Source organism: Pyxicephalus adspersus, chromosome 5 (genome assembly GCF_032062135.1).
Source record: "Pyxicephalus adspersus chromosome 5, UCB_Pads_2.0, whole genome shotgun sequence".
Lineage (NCBI taxonomy): Eukaryota > Metazoa > Chordata > Amphibia > Anura > Pyxicephalidae > Pyxicephalus > Pyxicephalus adspersus.
In genome coordinates, this window is record NC_092862.1 from 88,222,663 (window position 1) to 88,239,071 (window position 16,409).

A 16,409-nucleotide genomic window follows, 5' to 3' on the forward strand; every position below is an offset into this window, starting at 1 on the left:
CAATAACCTTGTAAAGACAGTATCCCAGTAAACCTGGTGCAAAAAACAAAATACTATCAAACATCCTATATGTTTGAGAATTTGAGACTGAATTTTGCAAGAGATATATAAAAAACCAAACATTGTAATATTGAATTGGCCCTAAACAATATTTGGTACTTAATATCAAATTGTTGTCAAAAAACCTGAAGGTGAGTTAAAAAATATCCGCCACCAATAGAAACAAGATGGATAGATTCTCGGGAGATCTAGATCTCATGAGGGCACACTTGACTGTGAAAACAATAGTCTACTCATAGCCCGCTTTGGATTATCTTTCTTGGATCACTGACTTTGAGGTTTAAGATTTCTGGTAGGAGAAGATTGATTGAGATCTTGGGAGTAGGGTGAATTCAATCGAATTCAACGTTTACACTGGAATATCTGGGCATAACTCTTGAAACAAGGTTGTGACCAGAGCTTGTAGGTCAACTATGTTTTCCAGCAATCCTTTCACTCACAGCAGATTTGCTCTGTGTGATCTATTTTCAAGATCATCAACTTTGTAGGTTAGAACCATAAGTCAGTTTGTAGGCTTCCAGTACTATGGTTGCATCATCCATTCTACCCTCCAACTGGACTGTGCGGTTACCTAGCTCTCTCAGTTCCCGAGTAAAGTGCTCTGTGATGCGTTTAGCCATATCATCCAGGGCTAGATATAGGATATAATGGAAGCATTCAATCATGTCTACAGGCTCTGGTGTAGGTGGTGAGAATAAGTGTGTGGGAGAACTCCCTGGTGATCTCTCAGAAGTAAATCTTCAGCCACTCTATGATCTTCCGGACTACCCATCTTTGTTTAAGTCTTAGATGGGGCTGTTTTTGGGGTGCAATGAGGAATTCATCTTTTGTGGCTAGGTGACATGCCACAAAGTGATGGAAGTCACAGTAGAAGGTTGCAGGGGTACTCATACAGCCTCCAGTGATATGTGCCATCAATACGGTTGCCCGTTTGCCCATTAATTAGCCGAGTAGTGCGGATCCAGATCAGGACACGTCCATCACACTATTCTGTGCATGCGCACTTTATATTTTACTCTATTTTGATTGAATTTTTTGTAACAAAAAATTAGGAAAGTGAGATGACAAAACAAAGAGAAAGATACAGAGAACAGAGGATGAAACAAAAACTAGTAGTGGGTTGTTGTTTTTTTATCATGGGCATATAGAGGGGAGTTGTTTCAAGGTGCTCCCACGCACTTCCTGAAATCCACCTTGATGACTATTTTTGCTTGGGATTAGCAGGCAGATTGACCTCCTGTTGGACAGTGCTTGTGTAGGTGCAGCTAGATGAATAATCTTTGCCGAACGGTACCTTGTATGTTGTCAAAAAGGTTCACTTCCTGCCTGACACCATTACCATTACAACAATAAGGTCACTGTGATATATGTGTTTAGTGTTCAAAGTTAGACAGCAACTTGCATTTTTATATTATTGAAAACTTCTTATTAACCCCCCCCTAGCGTTCTAATTCTGTCAGTTTTTTTATACAAAAAGTGATCCTATAAATTTTTGTTTATATTGTGGGCCTGTAATTCTTGGGATTAACTCCCGGGTATAATAATTATATTTATTTATTATATTTTAATCATGAATGATAATATAATACATATTTATAAATCATAATTATAAACAATAATGAAATAATAGACCACAACAGTGTAATTTATCAAAAAATGTATTTTATCAAATATTTACCACTGAAATTTTCCAAACAAGGGTGCAATATTATTGATAAATAATAATATAAGTTAAATGCAGATTTTAGAAAAAAAAAATATTTTAATTTTTAGTAGACATCTTGGGTGTGGTAGATTTTGAAGCACAGTGCTGCACAAAGTCCAACATCACAGTCAGGACAGTAGAACCTGGTTTCTTTGGGTTTCTTCCTTCCTCTGTCATCGGTCTTTAAGCAGCAAACCACGCACATCCTTGTAGGTGCCGCGTTTTTCTGGGTTGGTGGGATGTATTCAGTGGTGACGACCGGTCAGGCGTTCTGGGTTGACAATGGTGGAAGCATGACGTCCAGGTCTATTCATAGCCACTGATGGTGTTTGGTTGTTCTTGACTATGGATTCGGAAACTTGCAAAATGAAGTCTGAATGATTAACAGGCCTCTGACTATTTTTTTTGTACAGAACGTAGGCACTGCTCAACTAGATGCCTAAAAATCTTCTTGTAGTACTTCCTTTGCTGTTTCCTCATCGCTGGGTAGAATGTCATGGCTTGGTCAGCTCTGTCGACATCTCCCATGGTGTTGTTGTAGTCAATCACCACCTGTGGCTTCATAACTTCTTTCCCACGTTTTGTGTGTACCAGAACGGTGGAGGCATCATGGACAGTACTCATCAGGTACACATCTTTCTTGTCACGCCATCTCAGGGCCATCATCTTTCTGCCAGGCAACAATTTTTCCTGTCTTTAGCTTCCCTTTTGCAAACAGTGATGGCAGGTTGCGCCGGTTAGCCCTAACAGTTCTATAGGCATCGGTTCTGTGTTGCAGAAGGAATTCATAAAGCTCAGGAGAGGTGTAGAAATTGTCAGTTATGACACAATAGCCCTGATCTAGCAATGGCTCAATGAGGGATAGCACTGAAGATGTTGCCAATCCATAATGGCTGTATCTGGGGTTGAACTGTGTCCCTTTTCCAGAGTACAGTACTGTATTCCAGATGTAGTCAGATGAGGATTCGCACAGCATATAGGTCTTCACGCCAAATCGTGTCCTCTTTGACGCAATGTACTGCACCCAGCTGAGCCTCCCCTTGTAAGCCATTAGACTTTCGTCAATGCTGACATCTCTTTCTGGCACATAGGTTTGCTGGAAATTTTGTAGAATCATCTGAGACACTGAGAGACTCCAATTTTCTTCAGTTTTAGTGCAGGATGGGTAGTCTCATCAAATTCTTCATTGTTTGTGCAGGTACTTCATTATGAGGGAAAAGCGGTATTCTGGCATGACTGTGCCAAAGAATAGAGTGGCAATCATTTTATTCTTGGACCAGTACCACTTCTGCATGGGTTTGCCCACAACTCCCTGCAGGATCACCAAGCCCAAAAACAGCCAAATGTCATCCTTGGTCACAGGTTCACACTTTCTCCTTCTTGCAAACCTCAGGTGTAGAGCACCTTGTTGTTGACCTGCATAAAACAAAAAAAATGTATTTTAGGATATGTGCTTTTATAGTGTGCAGGTTGCAAGTAATATGTTAGCAAACACAAAGCAGCGTGCATGTTGGCATAAAAAAAAATGTAAAAAGTTAGCAAACACAAAGCAGCATACATGTTTGTATAAAAAAAAAGACCAAAAAATTTCAAAAAGTTTGCAAACACAAAGCAGCACGTTTACATAAAAAAAAATTTAGCAAATTTCAAATAGCAAACACAAGAGCGGCTTACCTGTTTGTCTCTGCAACAATTTTTTCTATACCTTCATCGGTCAAAAACAACTTCAGGTATGCCAGGGGGTCATCGCATTCAGTCTCAATTTTCATCCCAGGTGCGCCAGTTAATAGAAATCTTGGCGGTGCTGCCTGGTCTGCATCAAGGTCAATAGGACACCATATGCGCACAGAACTGGCCTCAGGTTCAGAATTGTCGGTAAATTCACTTTCGCTGTCTGGTGAATCACTATAGCCCGATTCCACAAGGGAGTCCAAATCGCTACTGCTGCTTTCAAATTCCTCCTAAACAGAGCTTGCGCCGGCGAGATGCCGTTTGGATGCCATGCGGTCTCCAACAATCAGTCAGGAACAATCAAGGTCAAAGACAAAGTGATGAAATGATACATTCAGGAAGTGATCAGTAATCAAAAGGTCAGATCAAGGTCAGGGCAAATAGTGGGCAAAATGTAAATCAGGGCACTGGGCAATGATGCTTGGTGCACTACAATATGTATTTATACGTTTATTATGTGTTTTGCTGTGTTTTTTACTGTAAAAAATTTTTTTTAAAGCAGAATACATAGTAATCTGCTTTTAAATTTCCCGCCCCCAGAATCCATCACTCCATCGCATCACCCGAAAGATGTCACACATCCTGCTGGGTGATGCGGTGGGGATGTCCTGCCCTGCTCACTCCACTGAAGCTGCTTTTATCACCCGGAGGCTGATCTCCGGGTGATGCAAGCAGCTGCAGTAAATTCCAGGGGTGATGCCAGCGGGAATTCGCCGCTGGCATCACCCCTGGAATTTACTATTGGTGATCGCATCTGCAGTTAGATATGATGCACCATGCAGAAATCCTGCATGGTGCATCACATCTAACTGCAGATGCGTGCAGCGAGGTGGCGGGCACCCAGGCAGCATCTAAAAGCAGAATACTTGGTAATCTGCTCAAAATTTCCCGCCTGGCCATGCCCCCCGACAGAAAGACGCCTGGCATCACAGCAGGATCGTCCGATCGCCGCTGCAACGTGGGGCTGAGGTAAGGGGGACCCCAAAGTGTCTCGGGGTTACCGCTTTTTGCTAGTTTTTTCCACCCCGAGTCACACTCGGGATTACCGCAAGGGGGTTAAAACTCCTACATAAACCCGAACATGACTATTTTTTTTTTTAGTTACAACCAATAACCTCGAGCTTCTTAACCTCTGCATTTCAGTACATGTTAACTTGGTACTCCATGTTCATGGAGGTGCCATAGGATTAAAATCATGTCACTGTGCTACAGTACCCAACAGTACATGCACCATTGGCAAAAATTCTGCAGGTAGAAGTTTTTGTTTTTGGGCTTTGTGGCATGCTGCCAGTCAATTTAAAGTTAATTCGGAACAGTAACATAGCAAACCTCAATACAAAAAATGTGCTTTAATGTACATACTTTTCTCCTTAACATTTTAGAATACTCCTTTGCTAGTTTCCAGTGCTAAGTTATTCAGGTTCCCAGTTTGTTCAAAGAACAGGGTCAAAGTTGTGAAAAATGGAAGATTGAAGTTTTTGAAGTTTTCCTTTATATCCTATTTTTCTTATTCTTATTTTTTTTCTTAGTATCGAAAATGCAACTCATGGGATAAGTTGCACAAAGAACATATTAATGCTGGGCGTACTGTTCAAGTAAGTAAAAAAAAACCAAAAAAAAAACGCAGTCTTGGTGGTAACACAAGAAGGTAAGGAGGGGGAATTCTAGTATTAAATCACAACATTCTACTACTTTCAGATTATTGTCATAATCACACCCCCACCAACTACATACTTCTGCTTTAGCTTCTGTCCATCTGCAGTCTACAAATAAACATCTCTGCCAAGAGTTTTTCTTTAATAAAGCCCAAAGTTTGCAGTTGCAACTCTCTTCGGTGATTACTCTGTTCTCTCAAGAGTAGGTTGCATTGGGGCTGCTTTAGGGAACCTTGTAGTTTTGATTGGCAACTACATTCACTGATGTAATGACATTTTGAACCCATTCACCATCACTTCTGTAACTGTGTTTCCAAAATCCTCAACTGACAAGGTATAAGCACTTCTGGTTTCAGAGCTGTCAAAATCCCTACATTGATGCGAAGCACAAAAGTAGGCAAGGGACTTTTTCCCTCAGTGTGCTTTCACAAATGGCAAACAAGATATCAGCGGTCTAATAGACCCAATATACCTATAGAAAGGACCTGTTTATTATGATCACATAGGGGGCTCCCTTAACATAGTAGGTAAAACTAAAAATATTTCAAATAAAAATAATACATGAGAGAAAAACTCACACATGCATATACATTTATTATTACATGCATATACATTTATTTATTACAAGGAAATGTATAGGAAAGTAAATTTTTTTTTAGGTTATATTCTTTTCCAAATTTTATTTATTTTAGCCAACTTTTATTCTAAAAAAACACACATTTTTTATATTCATTTATATTGTATATTTTATTTAAATTCCTTTATATTCATTATTTATATTATTAATTCAGAAATTAATTATCTTCTAACATTCTCTCTTTGGGGTTGCTTTCTGACCAAAATATTTTATTAATGCTACAGTTCCAGCTTTCACAGTGTGAGCTGTCCCTACTTTTTTTTTCCTATTTGGCATCTTTGATATGTCTTAACTACACATGTTGATAATCCCTTTGAAAACCATTGCTGAATTAGCAACTGCAACAGCTTTTCTTGAAACTCCTAAAAACTTATATACAAAGGTAGGCCACAAAATTGCTAGAGTTTTTTAATAAATGTAATTTAAACGTGTATAAACTATCTTTGTGTATAAAGTATGTCTTTGCAACCCTCCTCAACAAGTCTGGTGTAACTTTCAACTCAAATTATTTTGTGAGCATAAATTATACAAAATGGGTAAAACATGATCTTAAATATGCCTACTTGTTATTAGTTTGAAATCCTTTGAACAGGCAAAACAAGGCAGAACTTGAGATTTTGCCAATTTATGTTTTCTTATCTTTACCTTAAGCATGCAGTTGGAGTTCTAATTGGGCTCATTTAGGTGACTTCCTCTTTGGAAAGTTTGCTACTTTTTCACTGGACATTACAATTGACCTCCACTAATTCCATTAAAGCTGGCTAAATGACAGAACTACAATCTATGGACACTCTTTTTCTTCTAAAGAATAATAATAAAACGTTTTTTGGATATATTATACCCTGAAAGACTTTACAAAAATAAGTAAAATGGCAACAGTATAAAGTTTAAAATAAAAAAAATTCTTTAGTAATTCTATGTATCGGATTATTAGTAGTAACAAGTAATTTCTATACATTCAAGGTTAGAATGTCCCAAATCAGAATCTGATCTGATTGGCCTTTTATTACTGAGCGTTTTGATATACCAATATGTTTAAAGCAGAATGCTGTTTTTGGGATACAGGTAGTCCCCGGGTTACATTCAAGATAGGGACAGTAGGTTTGTTCTTAAGTTGAATTTGTATGTAAGTCGGAACATGTACAATATTTTAATAAATGCAATTAGGACAGATGGCTCAACATATTATTAGGCAGCGTGGTGACAGTTACTGTATTAAATCCTCACTGTAAGTTAATCACAAACAAACCAAAAAAAAAAAACTTTATGGAGCCTAGACATTCATTAAGTTCAGGAGCAAGCTGTGATTTGATATGTAAAAAGAAACAACTGCAGAGTTTGTCTTGGTAATTTAAGAGTTACAAGAGACTGCTGAAAGAGCTCACCCCCTAAGATCACCCACAAGCTGTGTTTAGCAAAAGATTTCTTCTGCAAGTCATGCGAACCGTTCCCCTCCCCCATCGAATATCTGTCCAGTCAAGCCCTGTTTGTATCTAGGAGTCATCCTTATGTTAGATGTCCATAACTCGGGGACTACCTGTACCTAATCAGAAAGCTCATTACAGGCTCTCTTTCTTTTTTATGCTGCCTTTTGTTTGGGGAAAACTCTGATCCCCTTACTTAAGTAAATAAAAGAAAGTGATAATCTAGTGAATTAGGTTGTCCCTCCATGCTAACTGAGATATGATGGTAGGCGCTGGCCTAAAAAGTTCTACAAAATTTGGTCCCAATAGAATATGTCTGACACAAGGTACAAAATATGAAATCTATGATTTGCAGGGTAACATATACTGATATGAATATTGATTGATCCTTTTTCCTACTCCACCTTCTGTTGTATTTGATGATGACCTTGATGTATTTGGCTACTAATGCTTTTTTGTTTTATACAAAATCATGCTTTGTATGAATGAATATTGTTGTCTTCCTCTTTTGATGCAAATACAAATAATTTGGCAGATAATAAAAGCTGCTATATATGTATTTTATTTGTGTGCTTAGCTTTAATAGGTTGCAAATGTATATCAAGCTGGTTGATGCAGTTTCTAATCTAGTAGTAGGTTTACTACTGTCGTCAGGTAGAGGTGATCTGAACCCAAATTTAAAGTGATTTGCAAGTTTAAGTACATCTTACAGCTTGTTTTTCTGTGGCACAGTTTGTCTTTCTACTTTCCACCCCTCTTCCTTAGCTGATGTCATCTTCCCTTTCTACCTATTCTTTCCAGTGGTCTGTGGTCAGATCCTATTCAACTGCCTCTTTATTTTCCCTCTGGATGAAGCTCAGTTATTTTTTGGTTGTTAAGCTCAAGTTGCTTTACCCCTCCACTGTCCTTTTCTCACATTCCGTTTTTCATCAGCTAATTATTAGCATGTTTGTCTTCTCTAATTTCTGCCTTTTTTCCCCAATTATAGTCGGTAAATGACCAGCTCCACTTTTTTTCTACGAATGATCTATGATGAGATTTCTCTTTACCTCCTACACCTCTCAACAACATGGTGTCCCAATGAGACAGCACATTTTTTTTAGCAGTGTGTTGAGAAACATGAAGTTCCTAATGTGTTTGTCTAAGTGAACCCATTTATGAAAGACTACATATTTAACATTCTTAGAAAAACTTAACAGACGGAGAATATGAAGAAATGGGTGTTTGGATTTACAAAAAAAAGTAACATGATGTGCTTTTAAATACTGCAATCATACATGAAATCCATTTTTGGCTTTTTTCTGACCTAGGTTAGGATATATGTGTTGTAGTTTTTCAGTGTAAAGAAAGCAAATTTTTATTTTTCTTGCTGTGTTGAATAACTGATGAAATAGAAAAGATGCTGGTGCATTAGCCTCCAAGTAAATTTTTTTGTTATTTTAGTTAAAACAAAAATTGCAAAAATATACTTTTGTATTGTTTACATTATTTAGACAATTGATAGTACACCCTGCCCATAATATTAATTTTTTTCCTTTGCGCTATTTAAATGTTTGCCAATGGACTTCTGCTCTGTTTGTGTGCAAATAAATCAGATTAATTATTGTGATATGAAATATTCTCCTGTTCACACTTTTCTTTGAAATTAGATGCTTGTAAATGCATTAGAAAACCTTTAGTCAATATTTACCGGAGAAATCAGCTCAGTTTTTTTTCACTTAATTACGAACAAAGCAGCTAAGTAATAAAATTCTTCCCTAGCCCTCCTCCCCTTATAGCTTGTCAACCGAATGATTCATGGATACAAGCTGACCCAGCCAGTGCCACCAGGGAAGACTGACATTTTAGTGCAAGTAAGTAAGAATAGAATAATAATTGAAAGACTAGTTTTTGAGTATAGTTCTTGTTTAAGACTCCTTCACAGTCATTGCAACACCTTGCACCTTGACTCCTTAAGCCACTCTGTTATAGATTTGCTGGTGTTCTTGGGACCATTGCCCCATGACCCATTATCAGCCAAGCTTTAGCTTTTGCATAAATGGCCTTACAGTTGAGTTTAGAATACTTTAGTTTACAGAGAAGCTCACTGTCGCTAACTGCAAGGTGCATAGGTCATGTGGCAGCAAAACAAGCTAAAATCATTAAAGGTCCACCAGTGTGATACTGTGTTATGTGGCCAAATATCTGCACTTTGGTCTCATCTCTCTAAAGGACATTGTTCCAGATGTCTTGCAATTTGTTCAAAAACAAAAAAAATATTATTTAACCTGTTTCATCTTTACTAACCACTAGAGGGGACTGTTACTAAAATAAACTACAGTTACATAATACATTTTAAATTAGAAACCAGATTACACAGATTAGCTATTGTGTGTTGTCTTTTCCTGCAACATTTTTGGACCCTTTACCTATAGCATCTATGTGCCTTTTTATATTTGACTGTAAAAGGATCATGGGATCCTCTCAATCTGTTCTCTTCCCCAGCAGACACCTTGATAGACCTCCAGGCTCCTCTTGCTCTCAAATGTTTATCCTGTTCCTCCAGGCTGGCTGGGTTTCTATCCCCAACTGGGCTAGGCCCTGGGCACAAGGCTGTCTGGCCCTGCGGACTCTAAATTACGTCTCTATAGCAGACAGACCCCCTCTTTCCTGATATTTCTGACAACCTTTTTCAATTACCCACCTCACTGTGTGCCAAGTATAATACTTGGGTAAATGGTAACATCTCTTTTGTCTGTTGTCATCTGTTTTGGTCAGGAAACCTACCTAGTGACAGAAGGAGGCGATCATTCACTGAGCCAGTAGAATCAGGACTTGTAAACTACATGCTAACCCTACATACATCCAAAAACTTTTATCTTCAATTCCCAAAGTGGGGCACCTTTTCCACCCAAAGTGGAGTCGAAGATGTAACCTAGAGCTATAAGGTTTAGTCGTTACTGCTACATTCGCTCCTTGATGCTACTATACAATGGTACCTCGGCTAACGAGGATAATTTGTTCTGGAATCACATTCATTAGCTGAAACGTGATGTCCCATAGATTTTTATAGAAAATCGCTTAATTCGTTCTGGATGTTGCCCACAATTTAAAGATAAGTTTTATAATATTAGTAAAAAGCACAATATAAAAGGTCATAAACTCACCAAAGGCTGAGATGAACAGCTTTCCAATTGGATGAAGGAGAATGAAAGAATGCAATGGAAAGTACTGTGGAATAATTTTACTATGTACACAATATTTTTACAATTCTTCCAAATTTTCATTGTTTATTCAAGGTAAGTCTCCTCTTTAGTAGCTGGCCTCTGTCTCTTTGCTGGTGGAGAAGTTAAAAATCTGTCCAAAGTTGATTGAACTTCTCTTTTTTTCTGAACACTTTTTTCAGACACTTGTCTTAACCAAGGCCACGAAGTTTGTTCATTTCAGTTTTGTTAGGATGCCATTTTGTAGCCAAAGCCTGAAACTTTCTGCAATACAGCATTTTTTGTAATGTCACCTGTTGGCATTCTTCCCATTTTGTTGCTGCCCCCCTCTGATGAGCACTTTTTATATTCCTTGTCCCTTTCTTGATCCAGTTGCTATTTCAACTCTTCAAAATCTTCTGTTGTCAGATCTTTTGCGTTGCTATTTCAACTAATTCTTCTACATCTTCCTCATTTACTTCCTAATGTAATGCTTTGCCCAAGGAGACTATCTTATCTACTATGTCAGCATTTTCAGCACCAAGTTCAATAGCAGCTTCTTCAGCATTTTCAACAGTGGAATCAGCACTTTTTATTTTGCAGCAGTCTGGCCATAACTTTTTCCAGGCAGCGGTAAGTGTCCTAACTGATACTTTGTCCCATGCAATGGCAATGAGTTGAATAGCATGAAGGATATGATAATGATCCTTCCAGAATTCTCTCAGAGTCAGACTGGTAAATGAAGTTGCATCAAAACATCTTCGGAACATGTGTTTTGTATACAACTTCTTAAAGTTTGATATTAACTGTTGTTCTATGGGTTGCAAAATAGACGTGGTGTTTGCAGGAAGAAATTTTATCCTGATGAAGGTAAAATTTTCCTCCAAATCTTCCAAGCCAGGTGCAGGTCCTGGAGCATTTTCCAGAAGAAGCACAACCTTTTCAGGTAAGTTTTTTTTTTTTCTCTCAGTTATTTTTTCACTGTGGGTTCAAACACCTCCAGGATCCACTCTGTGAATATCCTTCTTGTTACCTATGCCCTGGTGTTTGACTTCCAATAAACACTAAGCAGGGACTTGCAAACATTCTTCCTGAAAATTCTTGGTGTCTCAGAGTAGTAGACCAACATTGGATTTAATTTTGAGATCACCGCTTACATTAGCAAAAAATGAGTAAGTCTATCTTTATAGGGTTTGTAACCTGACATACGCTTCTCTTCTTTTGTGATGAAAGTTCTTTTGGGCATTTGCTCCCAGAACAAACCAGTTGCGTCACAGTTAAACATTTGTTCTGGCTTGCATCCATGAAGGATGATCCACTCCTGAAATTCCCTAGCAAACATCTCATCCTCTTTTTTTGCACTGGCTCCTTCTCCATGTCTAATACTATGGATCCCTGACCTTCTCTTGAACTTCTCAAACCATCTTTTGCTTTGAATTCTTCCTCTGCACTGCTGGGTCCTGCCACATTTTTCTTCAAATCTTCATAAATCATTCTGGCTTTGCTGAAGATAATCTGGCACCGGCCATTTGATGCTCATTAATCCAGATCATCATTAGCTTTTCCATTTCTTCACTCACAGAACTTCTTTGGAACTGAGAGACCAAGATCTTCACACCGGCTGCAACTGAATCTGCCTCAATCTCCACCTCCTTCTTCAAAATTGTAGCTATTGATGATGATGCTATGCCATGCTTAGCCCCTAAATCCTCCTCTTTCATATGCTGACATTTTTTCTGTATTTTGCTCAATTGTGAGCAACTTTCTGCTTCCCTTGGGTTTGTTGCTCACTTTTTTTGGACTTTTTAGACTTTTTTATGTTTTAAAGTTTGTTTTATAAAAAATATAAAAGAAATATGACATACTGTATAGCATAATATTTATTTAATTAAACAAGAAAATAATTTACTAATTTTAAATCAATCCCCCATAGCAGAATTTAGCCAAGTAAAGAATAAAGCTATAAATCACACCTACCTCTCAAATTTAAAGTCACAATTGGCGTGCACCGTACTGATACTGGTATGAGAAGAGTTCAAAATAAGCAACAAGAGTTGACAAAATAGGCTTTGTTACCCGGAAATTTCGTTAGCAGGGTCACTCGTTAGCCAAGGTATCGCTCCACTATACTATAGAAAAGAATTTAGGATTTAAAATTCCCTTCTTTCTCTTTGCAAGCTAACTTTTTGCAGTAAGGCTAGAATTTGATGGGTTGGTTAATCCTGGGCAAGTTGGTATGAATTTGAAATTTATGGTACTTGTAAATTATTTTTCTTACAATGGAATTATTTTGAGTTCAAATAATTTTACTATCTTTGGAAATCCCTTGCACACGCGAAAAGCAAAGAGAACACCAGACTCTCAATATCCGAAGTTTAAATATTATATATTCTACCAGAATACTAAATTTTGCAGGTTTTTTAGTGGTAAATGTAGAGGATGTTATATTTTATTCCACAACAAATCTGTATTTTTATGAGATTATGAGAATGATAATAGAGCGTAGCAAATGCCTAGCTTCCTTCATGGGATTATGCCAGCAAATACAGGGCATTTGCTTTGCTCTCTTATGTCTAAGATACGCATAGCCTCATTTTAATATTGCAGGGTACTTACTTTCAATGGAAGATCCACAAGAGTAAGAGCCCCTTCCTCTCCAACGGTCACAGCACGTGGATAGGAACCTATAAAAGAAAGAGCCATTGGCAGCAGAGAGCAAGAAGCTTCTTCCCTCCCTCCCTCTTTGTCACGGTCTAATTTATGTGGCACGGTCTCTTCTTTTGGAGAGGACCTTAATAGAATTTTATTTAGTTTCCGACTTGAGCTGTGATGGCCGAGTCTGCATTAGTAGTTGTTAAATAAATATTGAAAAAACATCTATTTGGTAACTTTAGGGATTTTAGTAAGCCAATAAAAAAGCCATGGCCGTTTGAATCCAAGTTAAAGTAGTAGTTGTGAAAAAATGTATTAGTGTTAGGTTAGAGTTTAGGTTTTATTTTAAAAATGCTGGCTATAATCCCATGAATACATTGTGTAACTTTAGTATATCATCTTTTGTCTATACGTCTGGTTTAAATAAAGAACTAATGTTTGGTTGTTCAAATATGCTTAAAAACTCAACTGTTTTCATGGAGGGTACTTTTTGAATGATTTCAAAATATGCATAGAGCATATGTATTTGCAAATTACACAAGCTGATTTCAGGTTTGAAGTTCTACAAAATGTTTAAAGTTTTTTACCTAATGGTGTGTATTTATAAAGCAGTGAATCTGACATTCACTAAAGCATTCCACGGTGACAATTCATTGCTGCTATTGAAACACATGGTCCTGGAAAATTTTCCACCAAGGAATGTTTCAGTAAATTTCCGATTCCCTGCTTTATAAATAGACTCCAATGAGTCTTAAAAAAATGTGTCTATGAGCTGCGTGTTGATATGTGATCTCTACAGTTACAGTTACGAGTCATTTCCTGCATGACATGGGCACTTCCTATTGGGTGTGCAGCTGCAAGAGTTCTTTCAACATCCAGAGGAGTCACAAATCATTGCAGGGAAACTCTTGAGGAGCAGCTGGCGTGGGTGCATCTACCATCAGATCAATAGTCTCACTTAAAAACTAGGCTGGCAAAGGAAAAGTTTAAATTGTTTTTTTCTTTAAATGCTAATAAAGTGTCTGCGATTATTAATGGGCTGTATTACAATCCATGTTTAAAATGCAATAGTGCAATATTACAGGCTATAGAAATGTGAACACTATATGATCATATGAACAAACTGAAGCTGATTTACTTTTGATAATGCTCGTACAATAAATTTTGTAAAGATTCACTTTACCAAACCAATCATTTGAAAAGCAAATACATGTTTATCTTTTTTTATCTACACATGATTGGATAAAAAAGTGAATATTCACATAATTTATTATGTAAACATTCTAACCATCTTTAGTAAAACAGTCCTAATGTCTCTTTTTGTTTTGCATGTTTATTATACTTGATACTTACTTAAACTGACTTAATTTCTTTGATATTTTTACAGCAACTTCGTGCCAATATCAAGCAGATGGAAACCCTTTTTCTTAAAGTGCGAAGTGATGATTTTCAGGCCTTGGCAAAAGTGTTGCATCCAGTAAAAAATTTAGCTTTAGATTCAATCAGTAGTTTTTTGGAGATTCACTCAAAAACAGGGGAGAACTTACTCATAAATGAAGCAAGTTTAACTCAAGAGCAGAATTCTGTTTCAAAAGGTAAATGATTTACTTATTTTATCCTTCAGACGTAGTGTGTGCACACTTGCTAGATAATATTGGAGGACCACTATGCACATGCTAGATTTTTGTCTCATTTGTCTCAATAATAAAAATTTGTCATAATCATTATGAGAAAAAATCTAGTATGTGCACAGCAGTCTCCCAACGTCATTTAATGATCTGTAGGGACCAACCAAAGACAATTGCTATTGTGTCCTATGGCAGAGAGATAGCTCCCACTCATGCTCCTCCTTCCCTTCCATGGGACCTCTCCCAGACTAAAACCCAGCAGTCATAAAAAACAGGTAAACATACTAGGTATGTCCAAGGAACTTGACATGATTTTTTTTTTGGGGGGGGGGCGTAACTAACACCTAAACTCCGAAACCAGTATTTGAAAAGTTGTCCCCTGAACAGGTGTCTACATTTGGGAATTTTCTCTACACATTGCACCTAAGACATTTAAAAATGTTTGATTTCCCCTCACTTTTTGTGTTTTGTGACAATGATCACAAGGACACACAAAGAGAGTCAGTCTCCCCAAAGGGGCAGAATAAGCAAAAAACACTAAACAGAGGGCCTGTCAAAATAACAACTGGTCCCAGTGATTTTCTCAGACTCAGTACTGTGGGAGAAAACACATGGACATTCTAGTTATGTCCAAGTTACTTTTTTTTGCATACCCCTTACACCTAAGTTCTGCAACTTGTTAAAAAAACTAGGGCAAACAAACATTTTAGTAGTTTTTTTGTACTTTATTTTTATAAGTAACCAGTTAAACATACAGAAAATTGAAATACAAAGATCAAATAATGACATAGAACAGCTGAAATATTTCAACATATCCATCAGAACAATCAACATATAATGCAAGAACCAGTCACTGGAGTCATTTTCCACTAAATTAACAGGTAAACAGTAGAAAAAAAAAAAAAAAAGGAAAGATAAAACATAGGGAAGAAACACGCAAGATTGAGAAATAGGAAGATAGCTACGGGGGAAACCTGGGAAGGGAGTGTGGGAAATAGAAAAGAAGAGAAAAAATGGCATCATAGCATAAACTGATAAGGGTTAAGAGAATCCAACCTCTGAAGTGCTAGACATTAAAACAGGGAGAGCCACCATCTAATTATATATCATCCTCATCCGTATGCAAACTCTTAATGGCTATATAAGCAGGGGTGGTGGCATATTGCATCCAGTAAAACCATGTTTTAATAAACTTCTCGGATTGCCTATCCCTGGTCGCCATGAGATCTTCCATCAACATAATCTCGTTTACCAGGCGGAACCACAGGGATATTGTCTCGGGAGAAGTTTGCTTCCAAAGATGTCTAAGCAAAGAATTATGGTACTTTTTTTTTGAGAAAGTGGACAAATATTACAGAGCTAATTCCGGTTTGTTGCAAATAGACACATTTTGGTAACTTGTAAATGATGTCTGCTACTTGGAACCAAAATAGAGTTATGGGGGGACATTCCCAAAAATACATGTTATTAAACTACCTCAGTCTGTCTTGCATCTCCAACAGTGAGTGTCTACCTGCAGATAAATTTTTGTCAGGACAGCCAGGACCCTATACCACTGAGTCAGTAGTTTATAATTCAGTTCTTGATAGGAGTTACTTATTGATGCTTGTGACCAAAGTATAGAAGTTGTTCTAGCTGTTCCGGCGAAAAGACAGTATTCAGGTCCCATTCCCATTTTGTAAAAAGAGACAGGAAGGAGCAGACCCCTCTAATAGCAATCGAAATATGACATATG

At 37.5% G+C, this 16,409-nt stretch overlaps 1 protein-coding gene across 7 annotated transcripts in view; it reads left to right on the forward strand.

Moving 5' to 3' along the window:
- The window catches only part of STX17 (syntaxin 17), a 39,146-nt gene that overhangs the window by 12,643 nt on the left and 10,094 nt on the right, over positions 1–16,409 (forward strand). For 6 of the 7 annotated variants that reach the window (XM_072412069.1, XM_072412063.1, XM_072412068.1 and 3 more), the window contains 2 exons: positions 5,026–5,091; positions 14,434–14,641. In XM_072412069.1, coding sequence (XP_072268170.1) covers positions 5,026–5,091; positions 14,434–14,641 — 274 coding nt within the window. The remainder of the gene's footprint in view (positions 1–5,025; positions 5,092–14,433; positions 14,642–16,409) is intronic. The other variant, XM_072412065.1, reaches the window with a different exon arrangement.